The sequence below is a fragment of the Triticum urartu genome, chromosome 7 (genome assembly GCF_003073215.2).
Source record: "Triticum urartu cultivar G1812 chromosome 7, Tu2.1, whole genome shotgun sequence".
NCBI classification, from domain to species: Eukaryota; Viridiplantae; Streptophyta; class Magnoliopsida; order Poales; family Poaceae; genus Triticum; species Triticum urartu.
The window spans coordinates 657,026,644-657,047,926 of record NC_053028.1 but is presented as its reverse complement, the minus strand read 5'-3'; the positions used below and the strand labels follow the sequence as shown (position 1 = coordinate 657,047,926).

Here is a 21,283-nt window from a genome sequence, read left to right as displayed (position 1 = left end):
ATTTTGGTAATGTCATGGAACACTTCTACGACAGCACAGGTATGACTATCTTGATTCTGTCATAAATTTGTCATGGATGTACATGCATGACAAAAAAGTGACCTACTGTGACAAACACATATCATCACGGAAGTGTTTTTTTGTAGTGGATGCAGCTTCATTGACTTACTGCTCCTGCCTTTGCGTGTATGACAGGTGGGCCCAACAGGAGGGTGACCCACCTGTCATGCAACAAAAGGCAGGTGCAGTTAAGGCGATAGGGCGTTGTAGTAATCAAACTTCTCGGTCTTGTACAAGTTGACGCGACACATCAAAGCACTGCACTTGATATATTTCAATAATTTGCATTTACCGATGCATTAATAAAAACGCATGCATGCATGCCGTGACGCTCCTTTTGATACTTGCATGTGTTGATTTAATGCACCTTGAAGTAGTATGAATATGTGATGGTAAAGCTTTGTAATAAAGCGAGAGATGGTTGTGCACGAGGAGGGCGGAATTCCGAGGAGGGTGAGATCGTGCAAACGGAACAAGACCCGACGATGGAGCTCTCTATGGTCTCGATGGACCTCACCTTGCTCCACTACCCCTTGTGCCTCTGCCCCTTGAAGCCTCTAGTGTATGAGGTTCGAATAAACCTCCTCCATTCGGTTGATCGAGCAAGGTGCAGGTTTCTTGATTGATGTGATGTTCGATTGATTTGTGCAGTGCAAGGGAGGGCACTTGGCCTACGCTGATTGCCGTGTCGAGCGCCCCGGGAACCAGCGACAGTGCCAGAAGTGCGAGCGCGGTGGTGGCTTCAATGTGCAGAACACGGTGGTGCACGCCGTCCTCTCCTCGGTGAGGGTTGAGTGCCCACACGATGGTTGTGGGCTCTACGTCACTTACCACAAGCTCGCCGATCACCGGAGCGTGTGTCCGCTAGCGCCCTTCAAATGCCACGTGCCCGTCTACGGCTATGAAGGCCCGCCGCCAGCGCTCTGATACGTCTCCAACATATCTATAATTTTTGATTGTTCCATGCTATTATATTATCTGTTTTGGATGTTTAATGGGCTTTAATTTACCTTTTTATATTATTTTTGGGACTAACCTACTAACCAAAGGCCCAGTGCAAATTTTTTTTTGCCTATTTCAGTGTTTCGCAGAAAAGGAATATCAAACGGAATCCAAACGGAATGAAACCTTCAGGAGAGTTATTTTTGGAACAAACGTGATCCAGGAAACTTGGAGTGGGCGTCAAGAAAGAAGCGAGGAGGCCACGAGGCAGGGAGGCGCAGCTAGGGGGGTTGGCGCGCCCCCCACCCTCATGGGCCCCTCGTAGCTCCACCGACGTACTTCTTCCTCCTATATATATACCCATATACCCCGAAAACAACCAGTAGCACCACGAAACCCTATTTCCACTGCCGCAACCTTCTGTACCCATGAGATCCCATCTTGGGGCCTTTTCCGGTGCTCTACCAGAGGGGGAATCGATCACGGAGGGCTTCTACATCAACACCATAGCCTCTCCGATGATGTGTGAGTAGTTTACCACAGACCTTCGAGTCCATAGTTATTAGCTAGATGGCTTCTTCTTTGTCTCTTTGGATCTCAATACAAAGTTCTCCTCGATTCTCTTGGAGATCTATTCAATGTAATTCTTTTTGCGGTATATTTGTCGAGATCCAATGAATTGTGGGTTTATGATTGGTTATACTTGCAAGTCTCTTTGAATTACCAGTTTGATTTGGCCTACTAGATTGATCGTTCTTGCAATGGGAGAAGTGATTAGCTTTGGGTTCAATCTTGCGGTGTCCTTTCCCAGTGACAGCAGGGGCAGCAAGGCAAGTATAGTATTGTTGTCATCGAGGATAAAAAGATGGGGTTTATATCATATTGCTTGAGTTTATCCCTCTACATCATGTCATCTTGCCTAATGTGTTACTCTGTTCTTATGAACTTAATACTCTAGATGCATGCTGGATAGCGGTCGATGTGGGGAGTAATAGTAGTAGATGCAGAATCGTTTTGGTCTACTTGTCGTGGATGTGATGACTATATACAATGATCATGCCTAGATATTCTCATAATTATTCCCTTTTCTATCAATTGCTCGATAGTAATTTGTTCACCCACCGTAGAATTTGCTATCTTGAGAGAAGCCACTAGTGAAACCTATGGCCCCCGGGTCTATCTTCCATCATATTATTTCCATATCAATTTGCTATTTCTATTAGCGTTTATTTTGCAATCTTTATTTTCCAATCTATATCATAGAAACTAGCGTGGTGACCCGCGCATTTGCGCAGCTAGATAGTTTACATCTTATTATATGTATTTGGTATGCCTATCATGATAGAGGCTATTGTAAATGCGTTTCACATAAATGTTGTATTATTCACCGGTAGTATTTTTCAATATGTTTTGCCAGGGAAAGACTATATATATGTATAATAATTTCCACGTTCCATTTTCCACTCCTTCTCGTCAAACAATGTCGACTTTTCCCCAAATATTTTTTTAACATTTTTTATACTTTTTATATGCCTATCTACCCATACTTTTGGACCTCTACTGGCAGCCCATGTTTACAGTGGCAATGGCAATGTAGACATGGTCATCATTTTCAATCCCGCCACTGACTAAATATGTCATATCCTAACATCATGTGTCTCCAAAGAATTTCTCCCACTTTTCCTATGAAATTATTAGTACTAAAAAGAACTATGTGGCCGTGGGAATCTGAATCTTATTCGAACATGGGCATCCTGCATTGTTAAATGTCAGAACTACCGTTAGAAGATGTGTAGCAAAACTTCTTTCAAGCCCAATTCTTTTCTACTCATTTTGTGAGGACTCACTTCTTGAGTTTTTGGATTTCCTTTATAAATCAACTTCTCCTTTATTAACTACTAATTTGGATATTTGGATAAGAAGAGGTCTATTTTCTACACATGTAACAGAAGTGTGTTGTTTATATCTCCATGAAATTAGCCAGACCTATGAATTTCTAAAATGGAGTGGTACCCCTTGTCCACATAATAAGAGCTGTATTTATTATTGATTTCTAAAATCAACCAATATGATCCAAGATGGAGATATTTTAGCATCTGTGAAGTAACATGGTTGCTTCATTAGTGTCATTATAAGTCGTATCCTACCTCATGATTGCAACACTTTTCCTTGCCAGTGTTAAATTTATATATTATTATTACTGTGTATTTGAGGTATTTGGGATCTACAAAAGGTGACCGCTATATTGACAAAAATAACATTATATATCCATAGATAGTCGTCGTACTTATAGGAAAAATTCCATGTCTATATATGACGGAAGGCATAGTTAGAAGCTAATTTTTGAATTAGTGGTTTGGACATTATTGATAGAAATATTATAATTTCACGTATGTATTGACTTCCCAATTGATGCTATTCAACCAAGCATGCAACGTTAAGGCAAGAGCATGTCCGTATCTGTTTTTTTTTTGTTTGAACATATGTACGTATCTGTTGGTTCATCTGCATCATCATTGCCCACGACCCCCGTGGGATGCCACTTTTAATTAGTAGTCTTTAGAATCCAGGAATATGTTCGAGTGACACATTCAAATGAAATTGTAATATTCCGTACATGAGGAAGCTGGCAAGTGTGTACGCATGGTATCTGTTGGTTCTTGCCTTTGATTGTTGTTGCCTGCCGTGCCTTCCATTATCTGGTCATCCGAGCGCCATGGCCGTATTGAGTATGCTCTGTTTAGTTTAGCGCATGCTTTGATCGGGCGAACACCATGGTTGCTGTCGTACAGTATATGCTTTCACGATCCTACTCAGACTATTTTTTAGTGAAAAAATGCTCAATATATAATACCAATGATTTTAATTAGCAACTCAAAAAATCATTGTAATTAGATCAGACGTCCTAATTATCTCTAAAAAAACTTGCGAGAATATAAATATTTTTTTGGCACTTAGATGTTCACGTATTTTGAGTATCAGTTGTCCAGTGATGATGTTTTGCCTCTAACATGCTATTGTATGCATACTTCTTATTAAGCAAAATTTTATTGCTAATTTTTAGGTCCCAGAATTTATGATATGTATGTACACATGTACTTTTTCACGTCGGTAGAGAAAGTTTCCTTTTCTTGTGGATAAAATATGTTTTTTTGTGGAACTGTGGTTAAAAGAAGTTTGTTATCCCAACGTGAACTGCTAATGTCCTCTTATAGAGATTTTCGTTTAATGTAAAAAAGAGTCTGAATTGATTAGTTTGCTAAAATCAGATTCTATTTTTTTTCAAATCATAGATGGCAACATAGTAGTATTGCAATCGGACTCTGGGTGATCAGACTCTTTTATATGGCAGCCGCATTTTTTTTCAGCTGTTTGGAAGCCGTGTTCATTAATGGAAGCGGGCAGCCTACTTTAAAAGGCAGCTGCACTTTTATATGGCAGCCGTACTTGACGTTCACGTCTCATCATTGTCTCGGACAAACTTTTTTTAATAGAAAAAACACGTGACTTGTATGACAGACCTGCCAAACAATCTTTACATGCCATGCTAATTGTTTGTGTATAACTTTATTTGTATGTAACGTTATATCTTTTAAATCTTCACCGTTAATATATAAAATTGACGATCAAGATAATTTAATATATGTGGAAGAACGTGATGGCTTGTTTGCCTCTTGTTTTAATTAAATAATAGATAATAGATAATAGATAATAGATACCAAAAATATTTATTTTATTATCTCTATCCGATCTCACTTTCGTAAGTGGCCGTGAAGGGATTGACAACCCCTTTATCGTGTTGGTTGCGAGGTTCTTGTTTGTTTGTGTAGGTACTAGGTGACTTGTGTGTTACCTTCTACTGGATTGATACCTTGGTTCACAAAAACTGAGGAAAATACTTATGCTAATGTGTTACATCACCTTTCCTCTTCAAGGGAAAACCAACGCATGCTCAAGAGGTAGCAAGAAGGATCTCTGGCACCGTTGCCGGGGAGGTTGCATCAAGTCAAGACATGCCAAGTACCCATCACAAACTCTTATCTCTCGCATTGCATTATTTGCCATTCGCCTCTCGTTTTCCTCTCCCCCACTTCTAAAATGATTTTCGAAAACCTTTGCCTTTTATTCGCCTTCTTTCCGTATGTCTTTTTGTTTGTGTTTCCATGTGCCTTCTATTTGCTTACATCTTTGCTTGCAAAAAGATCTATTGATATGTGTCGGTGTCAAAACCAGTGGATCTCGGGTAGGGGGTCCCGAACTGTGCGTCTAGGCCGGATGGTAACAGGAGGCAGGGGACACGATGTTTTACCCAGGTTCGGGCCCTCTTGATGGAGGTAAAACACTACGTCCTGCTTGATTAATATTGATGATATGGGTAGTACAAGAGTAGATCTACCACGAGATCAGAGAGGCTAAACCCTATAAGCTAGCCTATGGTATGATTTTATGTTATGGTTGTTGTCCTATGGACTAAAACCCTTCGATTTATATAGACACCAGGGAGGGTTAGTGTCGGTGTCAAAACCGGTGGATCTCGGGTAGGGGGTCCCGAACTGTGCGTCTAGGCCGGATGGTAACAGGAGGCAGGGGACACGAAGTTTTACCAAGGTTCGGGCCCTCTTGATGGAGGTAAAACCCTACGTCCTGCTTGATTAATATTGATGATATGGGTAGTACAAGAGTAGATCTACCACGAGATCAGAGAGGCTAAACCCTAGAAGCTAGCCTATGGTATGATTGTATGTTATGGTTGTTGTCCTACGGACTAAAACCCTTCGGTTTATATAGACACCGGAGAGGGTTAGGGTTACACAAGGTCGGTTACAAAGGAGGAGATATCCATATCCGTACTGCCTAGCTTGCCTTCCACGCTAAGTAGAGTCCCATCCGGACACGAGACGAAGTGTTCAATCTTGTATCTTCATAGTCTAACAGTCTTGTAAGCCGGACAGGGCCGGCCCCTCGCCCTAAGCGGCATAAGTCTTTAGTGACTCGAAAAACCTCGCCGAACAGCGACCAGTCTCTCGCCTTATCATGACAGTCAGTTTTAGCTTTCTCTACTGAGGTGCTCAGCCCGGCAGAACCGGGGCACAATCGCAGTAGTTCTCCTAGCGCTACCTTAGCCGATAGAGCGGAACGTAAGGTACCAAAACATAGGAGCCGGGCAAACCCAACATTTGACCAAAGACATGATTCGGACCTGATGCATACAATGCTATAAGTTCGGGGTGCCGCACTTGTGAAAATGTTCGGACTTTTCACACCGCATTGTGGGGTACGTAAGCCCCTGGTGTATTGGCCGTACCAGAGTGTACGGTTGGAAGGCGTCATTAATGAACACACACACACACACACACACACACACACACACACACATATATATATATATATAACAAGAATGCAATAATAGTCGTAATATCATGCATTGTTTAATGAAAAATTGCGTTAAAGTAGAGTGATACAGATAGTCGATGAGCAAAGAGTAGGACTATGTCCCTTCCAAGGGCAAGCTGAGGAATGATATGAAATCGAATATTTCGCTCTTTACTGTAATCAACCTGGGAATTCCGTGGTATAACATAGCTGTCTGCCTCCTTGGTTGCTGCATCATGTGTTCGGCAATAGTTCTGCCAGACAGTGTTTGCAGAGATTAAGGTCCTGAAAGAAAAAGAAAAAGAACCAAACGGGAAGCCCCTAGTGCGGTTTAGGCCGCGTTTTTGGGGCGTGCCGTAGTTGTGCCCCCCTCCCCACCTGTGCCCATGGTATTTTTAATGTGTAATTATGTACGCGCGGCACGAATATCGCTGTTGGGCTGGGATTGGGGTGGCCGCCATATTGCTACGCGAGCTTAGATCGCGCCAGGCGGTCTATTTGCCGATTGCCCCGAGCGCGCTTGAAGGTGTCCGAGCTTTGAAGCGCCGAACTGGTTGATTGCCTTGAGAGGCTACTTTGCACTTCTGCTGCGAGGGCCGCGATGTGCTCCTCTGTTCGGAGAGAGCGCTCTGTGTTTCCATTGACTGTAATAACTCCGCGAGGTCCTGGCATCTTGAGCTTGAGGTATGCATAATGCGGTACCACATTGAATCTAGCGAATGCGGTTTGCCCGAGCAGCGCATGATAACCACTGCGGAATGGGACTATATCGAAGATTAACTCTTCGCTTCAGAAATTATCCGGGGATCCGAAGACCACTTCTAGTGTAATTGAGCCTGTGCAATGGGCCTCTACACCTGGAATGACGCCCTTAAAGGTTGTTTTCGTGGGTTTGATCCTTGAGGGGTCTATACCCATTTTGCGCACTGTGTCCTGATAAAGCAGGTTCAGGCTGCTGCCGCCGTCCATAAGGACTCGAGTGAGGTGAAATCCGTCGATGATTGGCACTAGGACCAGTGCGGCGAATCCGCCATGACGGATACTAGTGGGCTGGTCCCTGCGATCGAAGGTGATCGGACAGGAGGACCAAGGGTTGAACTTTGGGGCGACTGGCTCCAACGCATATACGTCCCTGAGCACACGCTTCCGCTCCCTCTTGGGGATGTGGGTTGCGTATATCATGTTCACCGTCCGCACTTGCGGGGGAAACCTCTTCTGTCCTCCAGTGTGCGGTTGCCGAGGCTCCTCCTCGTCATCGCTATGCGGCCCCTTGTCCTTATTTTCGGCAATTAACTTGCCGGCCTGCTTGAACACCCAACAATCCCTATTGGTGTGATTGGCTGGCTTGTCTGGGGTGCCGTGTATTTGACACGAGCGATCGAGTATACGGTCCAAGATGGACGGACCCGGCATACTTTGTTTGAATGGCTTTTTTCGCTGACCGGGTGTAGAGCCTTTAAATCCGGCATTGACTGTCGTATCCTCAGTATTTTCGCTGTTAATGCGGCGCTTATGCTTGTTGCGACGTGACCTGCTATTGCCATCCTTGGTATCTGAGGTACCATGGTTCTTTGATATGTTATTACTGCGAGCCAGCCAGCTGTCTTCTCCTACACAAAAGCGGGTCATGAGCGTCGTGAGAGCTGCCATAGATTTCGGCTTTTCCTGACCAAGGTGCCGGGCTAGCCACTCGACTCGGATGTTGTGCTTGAAAGCCGCTAAGGCCTCCACATCCAGACAGTCGACGATTTGTTTTTTCTTTGTAAGGAACCGAGTCGAGAATTGCCTGGCCGACTCTTCTGGCTGCTGAATTATGTGGCTCAAGTCATCGGCATCTGGTGGTCGCACATAAGTGCCCTGAAAGTTGTCGAGGAATGCGGCTTCCAGATCTTCCCAACAGCTAATGGAGTCCGCTGGCAAGCTATTAAGCCAATGCCGCGCTGGTCCTTTGAGCTTTAGTGGGAGGTATTTGATGGCGTGTAAGTCATCGCTGCGGGCCATGTGGATGTGGAGGAGGAAATCCACAATCCATACTGCGGGATCTGTTGTGCCGTCGTATGATTCAATATTTACAGGTTTGAAACCTTCTGGGAATTGATGTTCCGTTACATCGTATGTGAAGCATAAGGGGTGTGCGGGGCCTCTGTATTGGGCTATATCGTGACGCAGCTCGAATGGGTCTTGCCCGCTGTGTTCGTCCCGGCCGGATTTGCTTTTACTGTATCCGGCGTGACGTTTGTCGTCTCGCAGAGTGGTGCACCCTCGTGATCCGTAGATCAATCTTGAATGCTTTGCCTTGTCCTCCAATATGTCTCGTGGGTCTGGCGTATCTCCCCATGCCTTTTTATTTGAATGGCGTTGGGGTGGAGGCTGAGCTTTTGGCTGGAATGCCTCTCTATCGCGGCCATGAGGTGGCCGATCAGCCGTATCATACGCTTCTTCCTCCAGTCGGGGTAGTAACCTGCGCCTTGGGTAACTCTTGGAAGGACCCTCGAGTTTATATTCCTCGGCCAAGAGGACTTCAGTCCATTTGTCAGCTAGCAGATCTTGATCAGCTTGAAGCTACTCCTGCTTTTTCTTCAGGCTATTTGCCGTGGCCATAAGCCAGCGCTAGAAGTGCTCTTGTTCGATGGGATCCTCTGGTACGGCGAATTCATCGTCGCCGAGGCTTGCCTCGTCTTCGGAGGGGGGCATGTGATCATCCTCCTCCTCTCCGTCTGCCGCTCTCTCAGGAGAGCTGGCTCCTTCATCCTCCTGCTCTAAATCTTGATGGAGGAGATTGTTGTTGTCTTTGGCACTATCCAGAGTGTTATTATCTCCTGTGCCGGTATCACCACTTTTGCTTTGGCGGGACTTAGAGCGGCGCCGCTGACGTCGGTGCTTGGGTTGCTTCTTGGAGGGGTCATCCTCCGCTATCTCGTCGCCATTGCCTTCGTTGGGTGTATCGACCATGTATATGTCATATGACGTGGTGGCTTTCCAGTGCCCTATAGGTGCTGATTCATGTTTGTCTCCTACATCGTCGTCCATACCGTCGACGTCTTCGGAGTCTAAGTCGAGCATGTCGGTTAAATCATCGACAGTGGCTACGAAGTGGGTGGTGGGTGGGTGTCGAATTTCTTCGTCGTCCGCATCCCAATCATGTTGGCCATAATCCGGCCAGGGCTCTCCTGACAAAGAGAGAGACCTTAGTGAATTCAGAATGTCGCCGAAGGGCGAGTGTTGAAAGATATACGCGGCGGTGAATTCCATGATCGGCGCCCAATTGGATTCAATTGGCAGGGGCGCGGATGGTTCGGAGTCCGGAAAAGAGTCCGACACCTTGGAGTCACGGGCTGCGCAGAGGATTATGCTGGTGTTTGGCTCGATCGCCGTCGAGACTGCAGCCCCTGAGGCGGTGTTTAGCCACCCGTCCTCGATTGGCGCAGTTGGCTCTGAGCTAAGGGTCGGAGCTGATGCGGGCGCGGCCTCTGGGGTACTGTTCGGCGGCAGAGCTAGGTCATACCCATCGCGACAGTGCGGCGCGCCCGGCTGTGGCTCGAATCCGTCGAAGATCAAGTCTCCGCGGATGTCGGCCGTGTAGTTCAAACTTCCAAATCTGACCTGATGGCCAGGGGCGTAGCTTTCAATCTGCTCCAGATGGCCAAGCGAATTAGCCCGCGGTGCAAAGCCGCCGAATACGAAGATTTGTTCAGGGAGAAAAGTCTCACCCTGGACCACATCACTATCGATGATAGTAGGAGCCATCAAGCCTAACAGCGACGACACAGAGGAACACTCAATGAAAGCACCAATGTCGGTGTCAAAACTGGCGGATCTCGGGTGGGTGGTCCCGAACTGTGCGTCTAGGCCGGATGGTAACAGGAGGTAGGGGACACGATGTTTTACCCAGGTTCGGGCCCTCTTGATGGAGGTAAAACCCTACGTCCTGCTTGATTAATATTGATGATATGGGTAGTACAAGAGTAGATCTACCATGAGATCAGAGAGGCTAAACCCTAGAAGCTAGCCTATGGTATGATTGTATGTTATGGTTATTGTCCTACGGACTAAAACCCTTCGGTTTATATAGACACCGGAGAGGGTTAGGGTTATACAAGGTCGGTTACAAAGGAGGAGATATCCATATCCGTACTGCCTAGCTTGCCTTCCACGCCAAGTAGTGTCCCATCCGGACACGAGACGAAGTCTTCAATCTTGTATCTTCATAGTCTAACAGTCCGGCCAATGGAGATAGTCCGGAGACCCCCTAATTCATGACTCCCTCAATATGTATCCACTTAAAGTATTCTGCTTGGATCATCTTCGATCCTTATGCGCTCGTGCTGAAATCCCAACTAGCATAGTTGATGGGAAATCTTTAGATGAGCATGCTCATTTTGTGCGTCATCGTTTGTTTGAAAAGGGGAAGCTCTTATGGTATCAAATAAATAGTTTGCTATGCTATGCTTGGAATCTTCGTGAAATTTACAACTTTACTTGTTGCTTTAAGAACCCTAAAAAACACCTTCCCTACCTATGTGAGTTTAATAATGATGAAATCTTATCTTCTTATGGAAAGGGTGTTTATAGTTACTATGATATCGAACAAATTGAAGAATTTGTCATTTTTAAGGGTGCTCATGAAGTTGCTTCTTTGATTGAAAAGTATGATATTACTCTCTACAAATCTGAAAATTCCGACATACTTAAATATTGCTATGAAAACAATGCTCACAATGCCTATGTTAAGGAATTTATAGAGAGAATGACCGTTGCTTTGGAAGAAAATAATGATATGCATGAATCTATAGATAATTATGATCCCGATGATTTGACTGAAATATCCCTTGATGAACATGATGCTTACTATTCTTATAGCCATGATGCCAATATTTATGGAGATGAATTTGCTATAGTTCCTTATGTTAAACACGAGATTATTGCTGTTGCACCCATACTTGATAGTTCCTTGAACCAAAAGCATGATTGCGATGATTTTACTATAAATTCTATTGATGTCAATTGTGCTAATAATATGCAAAACTCTAAGCTTCAGGATGCTAGTTTTTCTATGTCTACTACTTGTTGCAATGATCATGATTGGGGTGATTCTTCTTTTGATCTTGAAAATTTATTTAAGCCCCATGATGAATATGAGATTGATAATGGTGTTTTCAATAATACTGAAAGTGGGTATGGAGAGGTCATGACTTTAGTTAATGTTAATCCCACTATTTTGGAAGAGTGTCAACGTTGCATGCATGTGGATCATGTAGGAAATAGTTCATGTGATAGCTATTTTGTTGATTTTGCTTATGATCCCACATGTCATTATTATGAGATAGGAAAATATGATTAAAAATTTTCATGTTACTAAATTACCTCTCGTTATGTTGAGATTGCTATTGTTTCTTTCTGCTTCCTTGCATATGCTAGTTTTTGTTGCTATGATAATTTGTTTGCCTATAAGATTCCTATGCATAGGAAGTATGTTAGACTTATATGTGTTTTTCCTATGTTTCAAGATGCTCTCTTTGTGCTTCAATTCTGGTCTTTCATGTGAGCATCATTGAAATTATCAATGCCTAGCTAGGGGCTTTAAACGGTAGCGCTTGTTGGGAGGCAACCCAATTTTATTTTTGTTTCTTGTTTTTTGTTCATGTTTAGTAATAAATAATTCATCTAGCTTCTATTTATATGTGGTTTTATGCTTTTAATTAGTGTTTGTGCCAAGTAGAACCTTTGGGAAGACTTGGGGGAAGTCTTTGCGATCTTGCTGTAAAAAATAGAAACTTTAGCGCTCACGAGATTTGCTGCCATTTTTACCGGAGAGTGCAATTAGGTTGATTATTTTGCAGAGGATTAATAGAAAAATTACTCACATCCACAAATTTATTTCAGAATTTTTGGGATTACAGAAGTATTTGAAACCTACAGATTACTACAGATTGTTCTGTTTTTGACAGATTCTGTTTTTCGTGTGTTGTTTGTTTATTTTGATGAATCTATGGCTAGTATCGGGGGGTATGAACCATGGAGAAGTTTGAATACATTAGGTTTAACACCAATATAAATAAAGAATGAGTTCATTACAGTACCTTGAAGTGGTGGTTTGTTTTCTTATAGTAACGGAGCTCATGAGATTTTCTGCTGAAGTTTTGTGTTGTGAAGTTTTCAAGTTTTGGGTAAAGATTTGATGGATTTTGGAATAAGGAGTGGCAAGAGCCTAAGCTTGGGGATGCCCAAGGCACGCCAAGGTAAAATTCAAGGACAACCAAGAGCCTAAGCTCGGGGATGCCCCGGAAGGCATCCCCTCTTTCGTCTTCGTCGATCGTTAACTTTACTTGAGGCTATATTTTTATTCACCACATGATATGTGTTTTGCTTGGAGCGTCTTGTATGATTTGAATCTTTGCTTTTTATTTTACCATAGTCATCCTTGTTGTACACACCTTTTGGGAGAGACACATATGAATCAGAATTTATTAGAATACTCTATGTGCTTCACATATATCTTTTGAGCTAGAAAATTTTGCTCTAGTGCTTCACTTATATCTTTTTAGAGCATGATGGTGGTTCTATTTTATAGAAATTATTGATCTCCCATGCGTCACTTATATTATTTTGAGATTCTTATAAAACAGCATGGTAGTTTGCTTTGGCTATAAAATTAGTCCTAATATGAAAGGCATCCAAGATGAGTATAATAAAAACTATCATAAAAAAGTGCATTGAATACTATGAGAAGTTTGATACTTGATGATTGTTTTGAGATATAAAGATGGTGATATTAGAGTCATGCTAGTTGAGTAGTTCTGATATTAGAGTCATGTTTTGAGATATAAATTTTGTGATTCCCGTAGCATGCACGTATGGTGAACCGTTATGTGATGAAGTCGGAGCATGATTTATTTATTGATTGTCTTCCTTATGAGTGGCGGTCGGGGACGAGCGATGGTCTTTTCCTACCAATCTATCCCCGTAGGAGCATGCGCGTAGTACTTTGTTTCAATAACTAATAGATTTTTGCAATAAGTATGTGAGTTCTTTATGACTAATGTTGAGTCCATGGATTATACGCACTATCACCCTTCCACCATAGCTACACTACTAGGGAAAAGGCTACTAGCAGCACGGGTAAAATGGCTACTAGTAGCGCGGGTACTCGCGCTACTAGTATCGCGCTACAGCTAAAAGTTAGTAGTAGCGTGGGTCGAACCCACGCTACTACTAACTTTGTTAGTAGCAGCGAGGGTTCAATCCGCGCTACTGCTATTACGAACCGCGCTACTACTAATGAAATAGTAGTAGCGTGTCTATAGTCCCAACGCTACTAGTATCCTAAATACTAGTAGCGTGCCATTTTATCCCCACGCCACTACTAACTTATTAGGAATTAAAAATAATAAAATCAACCAAGTTCATTCTATCACACAGTTGTCGTATCTTCTCCAGTTCCTCATTGTAGCAGCAACTCATGTATAATTTCATTCTATCGCACAGTTTCATAAGCAACTATGTTCCTCCTTGTAGAAGCAACTCATGTATAATTCCATTCTATCGCACAGTTACGTAAGCAACTACCTAGGTAAGTTGTTATGGCCCGATCCGAAAATTGGACTACTCGTCAATGTGCGGCGCTTGCCCGGCCTGATCTCATGGCCAGCAGCTGTGACGAAACACATTGGATAGCCTCGAAGAGCCACACCTGACTAACGGCAGCCGCCGCCTTGAGTTGAGATGCAGTCACGCCCCTCGCTCTGGCCCTCAGCTCCAACTGGACCGGTCGATGTCGTCCTTGTGCCTCGCTACCAGCAGACGGAGGAAGCCATCGTACACGTGCCCCGCTCCCCGCACTCTAAAACCCAAACATCATTAAGATTCAGATTCAGAATTGGCCACATATCGAATCAAGTATATCTGAATGTTGATCATCTCTCGGGCTCAGGGTGTCTAGTCGACTACTTACCCATGTGCTGGGGTAATAGAGGTAGAGAACGAGCAGCAGCTTCGCTTCTCTGTACATCGGCAGCCACGACACCGTCCAGTCCATGAACCTCTCGACGACCGTCATCGTTGCTACCGGAACCCTGCAGCATTACAAACAAAGGTTTAGAAACTTTAGATTCTTCAGAAGAATGGAACGAAAAACAATGCGGTACATGTAAATGCCAATGTGCAACATTTTTTCCAGAGATTCTTATTTAAGCCATAATGCACAATTGAAGCTATAAGCTATTTCCTAGTAGTGAAAAGTGTAGAGAATAGTTATATAAGAACGCATATAGATTTGACAAGTGCCTAGAAAAACATAAAGCCCAAAAGAAATACAAAATCAGGAAAATCATGCAACCACATATTCAAGTTAACTTCTATTTACTCATAAATCAAATGACATCAAAATCAACACACTGGCATTGGTCCTCGACACAATGGGTGCGAAAGAGGCTGACTGAGATCATAAAAAATAATATAAGAAGGACCAAGAAACTCATATTTCAGTCCAGACATATACGAGGACATATCATAAGGCACATACAAAGTAGCAATGAATAGATAAGACATGCTGGATCGGTTTTCCTCAGTTAAATATAGTAACTGTTATGGAAGTAGTCATAGTGTACATTTTACAGTAAAGCAATCATTTCTTTCAGCTTGAAATAGAGACACCAAAAAAGGAGGAAGTATCATGCACACATTTACCTTGTCAGAAATCAGATACTCGGCTTGCAAGCAATCTGAACAATTCCCTTATCAATGCCAAGTTCCTGCCCACCAAACTGGTTCCATGGGAAAGCAAAGATCTCAAAACCTATAGTCCCATAAAATTGTTAGCATAACATATCATAACTCAAAATAAAGGACTAATCATATGCAGATAGATCATCCCATGGTCCTTGTACTTCTCATAAGTTCCATGTAACAAAATGCAATTGGTTAGAATCGAACCAAAACCATGTGTGCTGCACGATGGCGTCAAAAGCTCACTTAATGGATCACCAAATGTGAAATCCCTATAGACTTGGCTGTAAATCTAATCATTTCTAATTACCTATTTCTAAAGTGCAAGACACAGGACATCCATTATGAATTCAGAAACTATAACATCAGTTTTTTTCTTTGAAGTGCACATCTTTCACTTATTTGCATGTAGCAACTGCCATGTATCCATTGTGAATTCAGAAACTATAACATCAGTTTGGTTGTTTTTTTGCCATGACGGAAATATTAAATAAGATACAATACACGGCAAAGTGATGAAGTGCCAATTTCTCTCTCCTTCCCCTTCTGCATTTTTATTCTTCTAGATGATGTGATGTACAAATTATCATCAGCCTATATGTACTTACATCTTTATAAATAAATCGTTCTGTTTATGAGTGCAGGCTTATTTGATTATTATTGAACTATTATTGCATCTATGCTTAATTGGAACCATACAACTGTTTAAGTTCTTGCATACTATTCTTAATTGTGGGGTCATATTGTTCTGAACTTTTATTATGTCCATCACATACAGGTTTGAAGGTGTTGTGAAGCTGTTGTGATTTTGGACAGAAGGAAGGAAGGAAGAATAGTTTGCTCAATACAAGTCAAGAAGGAGGTCCTAGACGCTACCAAAGTCAGAGATGGACATGTATTTGGAGGAAAATTTCGAAATCACTGAGGAAAGTTTTGATATTTTGATTTGGTGGAGAACACATGCTAAAAAATATCCTTTTAGATGGGTTGATCCAATATCTTTTAGCAATGTTCCTGAATTTATTTCTTCTTAAAAATCCAATCTGTTTAGTGCTTGTCTAGATACCCTTTTGTACATTCCTTTCTAATAATTTGTCTGTTTGTATTCTAGATCTTAATTCTGAATTTTGTATTCTGTAGTACATGTACTGTGTAATCTGACAAGACATGTTGATCGAATCCAAGCTCGTATCAGCCGCTTAGTCCATCTAGGCTGGGTTGTCAAAGAAAATGGATCAACTGAACAATAGAGCTGATGTTGGGGCCTGGAGGAAACTATGTTGCCTTGCTTGTTATGTGAAGCTAGTGCTTGGTCCTCATTTGGTTGCTTTGTAATAAAATCAGTGTTTTTATTCATTCTCCAATTTTGAATGGTGAATCATGCTAGAACTATTCTGTTATGGCAGAGAACCATTGATGCCCTTTTTATGGCATAGAAAGTATTGTCAAATTATCATCACTAGCCAATTTCACATACACTGCAGATTTAGATCCAACAACAGAGGAATCATCACTAGCCAATTTCACATATACTGGAGATGCTAATTTTGGCTCACCAGGCTAGTTTCGGCGAGCTTGATCAGCCTAGAGGCGTCCTGCTAGCGCTGCTCCTCGATGGCGCTCTGCGAGGGTCGATCAAAACAACGGGTGAGGGGAACAGAGCAGGGGATGGGGAAAAACCCTAGGTATTAACAATCAGGGTTGCAATCGGTGAGGTGGCGGCGAGCGAGCGGACCTTGAGCTCGGCCATGACGTGGGAGACGGCGTCGGCAGCGGTGGCGTCGAGGAGGGCGTGCTTGAAGGCGGCGACCTCGACAAAGTCCTCGGCCTCCACGGCTTCCTCCAGCTGAAAGGACAGCATGGACGCGTAGCTCTCGGCCTGGTCCAACTCCGTGAATTGCCGGCTCCAGAGGGTCCAGTCCCACACCGACGTCGATGCCGCGGGGGAGGAGGCTGCGGTGCAGCGGCATGCCATAGCGGAGGAGGCGCTGGCGCCGCGGCGGGCGGGTACGTGCGCGGCGGAGGGGGCGGGGCAGGCAGCGGCGCGAGACAGGGAGCGGCGGGCGCGCGGTCGCCGGCGTGGCGCACATGGCGGGGGGCATGGGGCGGACGGACGGAGGAGAGGAGGTGGAAGGGAGGCCGGCGGCGAGTGGGTTGGGAGAGTAGAGTAGGTTGGGGATCTGGATCGGGCTGCGTGGTTTTTTTTTTGAGACAGACGAGGGGTGGGTGGTGTGGGACGGTTGGTGGGGTGGGAGGTGGTGGTGGGGTGGGAGTGTGGATCGGGCTGGGGTGGACACGCTTAGTAGTACCGTGGGGGTCTTACCTGCCCTAATACTACTTACTTAGTAGTAGCGTCGGTTTTATACCCCTCGCTACTACTATGGACTATCCCGGGGGCATTGATGGAGACCATTTAGTAGCAGCGCGGGTTTATACCCCTCACTACTACTATCAAATTAGTAGTAGCGCGGTTTTTATACCCCTCTCTACTACTAATTAGCAGTAGCGCCCATTTTTAAACCGCGCTACTGATAATCTTCTGTATATAAGGTTTTCCCTAGTAGTGCTAGCCTCAATAGTACCACGCAACTTTCACCGGTACCATAAACCCACCAATTACGTTCCTCAAAACAGCCACCATACCTACCTATTATGGCATTTCCATAGCCATTCCGAGATATATTGCCATGCAACTTACCACCGTTCCGTTTATTATGACACGCTTCATCATTGTCATATTGCTTTGCATGATCATCTAGTTGACATCGTATTTGGTAGCAAAGCCACCGTTCATAATTCTTTCATACATGTCACTCTTGATTCATTGCACATCCCGGTACACCGCCGGAGGCATTCATATAGAGTCATATTTTGTTCTAGTATCGAGTTGTAATTTTTGAGTTGTAAGTAAATAAAAGTGTGATGATCATCATTATTAGAGCATTGTCCCAAGTGAGGAAAGGATGATGGAGAGTATGATTCCCCCACAAGTAGGGATAAGACTCCGGGCGAAAATAAAAAAAAGGGAAAAAAGGGAAAGGCCAGAAAAAAGAGAAGGCCCAAAAAAATGAGAGAAAAAGAGAGAAGGGACAATGCTACTATCCTTTTCCCACACTTGTGCTTCAAAGTAGCACCATGATCTTCATGATAAAAAGTCTCCTATGTTGTCACTTTCATATACTAGTGGGAATTTTACATTATAGAACTTGGCTTGTATATTCCAATGATGGGCTTCCTCAAAATGCCCTAGGTCTTCGTGAGCAAGAGAGTTGGATGCACACCCACTTAGTTTATTTTTGAGCTTTCATACACTTATAGCTCTAGTGCATCCGTTGCATGGAAATCCCTACTCACTCACATTGATATCTATTGATGGGCATCTCCATAGCCCGTTGATACGCCTAGTTGATGTGAGACGATCTTCTTTTGTCTTCTTCACAACCACCATTCTATTCCACCTATAGTGTTATGCCCATGGCTCACGCTCATGTATAGCGTGAAGATTGAAAAAGTTTGAGAATATCAAAAGTATGAAACAATTGCTTGGCTTGTCATCGGGGTTGTGCATGATTTAAATACTTTGTGTGGTGAAGATGGAGCATAGCTAGACTATATGATTTTGTAGGGATAACTTCCTTTGGCAATGTTATTTTGAGAAGACATAATTGCTTTGTTAGTATGCTTGAAGTATTATTATTTTATGTCAATATTAAACTTTTTTCTTGAATCTTTTGGATCTGAACATTCATGCCACAATAAAGGAAATTACATTGAGAATTATGCTAGGTAGCATTCCACATCAAAAATTCTGTTTTTATCATTTACCTACTCGAGGAGGAGAAGGAATTAAGCTTGGAGATGCTTGATACGTCTCCAACGTATCTATAACTTTTGATTGTTCCATGCTATTATATTATCTGTTTTGGATGTTTAATGGGATTTAATTTACCTTTTTATATTATTTTTGGGACTAACCTACTAACCAAAGGCCAGTGCAAATTGTTGTTTTTTTTTGCCTATTTCAGTGTTTCGCAGAAAAGGAATATCAAACGAAATGAAACCTTTGGGAGAGTTATTTTTGGAACAAACGTGATCCAGGATACTTGGAGTGGGCGTCAAGAAACAAGCGAGGAGGCCACGAGGCAGGGACGCGCCCCCACCCTCGTGGGCCCCTCACAGCTCCACCGACATACTTCTTCCTCCTATACATACACATAAACCCCGAAAACATTCAGTAGCACCACGAAACCCTATTTTCACCGCCACAACCTTTTGTACCCGTGAGATCCCTTGTTGGGGCCTTATCCGGCGCTCTGCCGGAGGGGGAATCGGTCACGGAGGGCTTCTACATCAACATCATAGCCTCTCCGATGATGTGTGAGCAGTTTACCATAGACCTTCGGGTCCATAGTTATTAGCTAGATGTCTTCTTCTCTCTCTCTTTGGATCTCAATACAAAGTTCTCCTCGATTCTCTTGGAGATATATTCAATATAATTCTTTTTGTGGTGTGTTTGTTGAGATCCGATGAATTGTGGGTTTATGATCAAGATTATCTATGAACAATATTTGATTCTTCTCTAAAATCTTTTATGCATGATTTAAATATCTTTGCAAGTCTCTTCGAATTATCAGTTTGGTTTGGCCTACTAGATTGATCGTTCTTGCAATGGGAGAAGTGCTTAGCTTTGGGTTCAATGCTGCGGTGTCCTTTTCCAGTGATAGCAGGGGCAGCAAGGCACGTATTGTATTGTTGCCATCGAGGATAAAAAGATGGGGTTTATATCATATTGCTTGAGTTTATCCCTCTACATCATGTCATCTTGCCTAATGCGTTACTCTGTTCTTATGAACTTAATACTCTAGATGCATGCTGGATAGCGGTCGATGTGTGGAGTAATAGTAGTAGATGCAGAATCGTTTCAGTCTACTTGTCGCGGACATGATGCCTATATACAATGATCATGCCTAGATATTCTCATAATTATTCGCTTTTCTATCAATTGCTCGACAGTAATTTGTTCACCCACCATAGAATTTGCTATCTCGAGAGAAGCCACTAGTGAAACCTCTGGCCCCGGGTCTATCTTCCATCATATTATTTCCAAATCAATTTTCTATTTCTATTACCATTTATTTTGCAATCTTTATTTTCCAATCTATATCATAAAAATACCAAAAATATTTATCTTATTATCTCTATCAGATCTCACTTTCGTAAGTGACCGTGAAGGGATTGACAACCCCTTTATCGCGTTGGTTGCGAGATTCTTGTTTGTTTTTGCTGGTACTGGGTGACTTCCGTGTTACCTCCTACTGTATTGATACCTTAGTTCTCAAAAACTAAGGGAAATACTTACGCTACTCTGCTGCATTACCCTTTCCTCTTCAAGGGAAAACCAACGCATGCTCAAGAGGTAGCACGCTCTCCCACCACATCAGCACCATGCATCCCATGCCCGTGCACCGGATCCAGTACGGCAAGGTGCTCCAGCTGCAAGTGCCACTGTCGGAGCCACGGCTCTTGCTATTCGCGGAGGAGGATGGCTGCGCATTTTTCTTGGTCGGCAGCATTCTCGACATCGGCATGCCTATCGCTGTGTCCGTCGTCTGCGTCAGAGCGGGGTCGTCCCCACTTCCACACTACGTAGCCAAGCTATGGGCGAACGGCCTGCCGAGGGAGCCCAAAGGCAGGACCAACGCCGGCAAGGTGGAAATGGAGGTGACAAGCAGCAAGGATCCCAGCGACGTCGCCGTGCACGAGCTGACCTTCTTCACAGTTCCACCCAAGCTGGTGGCCGGGGCTAAGCTGGTGTCCCTCCACATTGAGATTGACAAGCTCACGTCCTAATTGATTCTACAGTGCCTTCTATTTATCTTAGTAATATGCTAATATAGGGGTTAGCTCAGTCTACTTTAGGTTAAGAGATGGTGGGCTTTGGTGGCGATGCAGCAATTACTTCGACATCAGATCAGCAGTTAAAGTAATTTCCAACAGTCGAACGGATATTTTGTGTCTGTTGGATATAAAGATGTTACAGTAACTAGCTATGTTACCACATGCCTCTCTTTCTTGATATGTGTGATGTCACAGTAACTAGCTATGTTACCACATTCCTCTCTTTCTTCATTAATTACATCCCACATCATCTATTTTTCCTAGATATAGATAAGTAGAAACATTA

At 43.4% G+C, this 21,283-nt stretch overlaps 1 protein-coding gene across 1 annotated transcript; it reads left to right on the top strand.

The window, feature by feature from the left end:
• Positions 1 to 545: 545 nt before the first annotated feature.
• Positions 546 to 20,949, top strand: LOC125523923 (E3 ubiquitin-protein ligase SINA-like 10). Its single transcript, XM_048688997.1, has 3 exons — positions 546 to 629; positions 712 to 980; positions 20,520 to 20,949. Exons 1-3 carry the CDS (start codon positions 546 to 548, stop codon positions 20,947 to 20,949), a joined length of 783 nt encoding a protein of 260 aa, XP_048544954.1.
• Positions 20,950 to 21,283: the final 334 nt, after the last annotated feature.

Excerpts from the sequence above, each read along its gene's own strand:
- LOC125523923 (XM_048688997.1), top strand. The coding sequence starts at position 546 with ATGGAGCTCTCTATGGTCTCGATGGACCTCACCTTGCTCCACTACCCC. Across the intron at positions 630-711 it reads TGAAGCCTCTAGTGTATGAG|TGCAAGGGAGGGCACTTGGC; the intron begins GTTCGAATAAAC and ends TGATTTGTGCAG. Across the intron at positions 981-20,519 it reads TATGAAGGCCCGCCGCCAGC|CACGCTCTCCCACCACATCA; the intron begins GCTCTGATACGT and ends CTCAAGAGGTAG.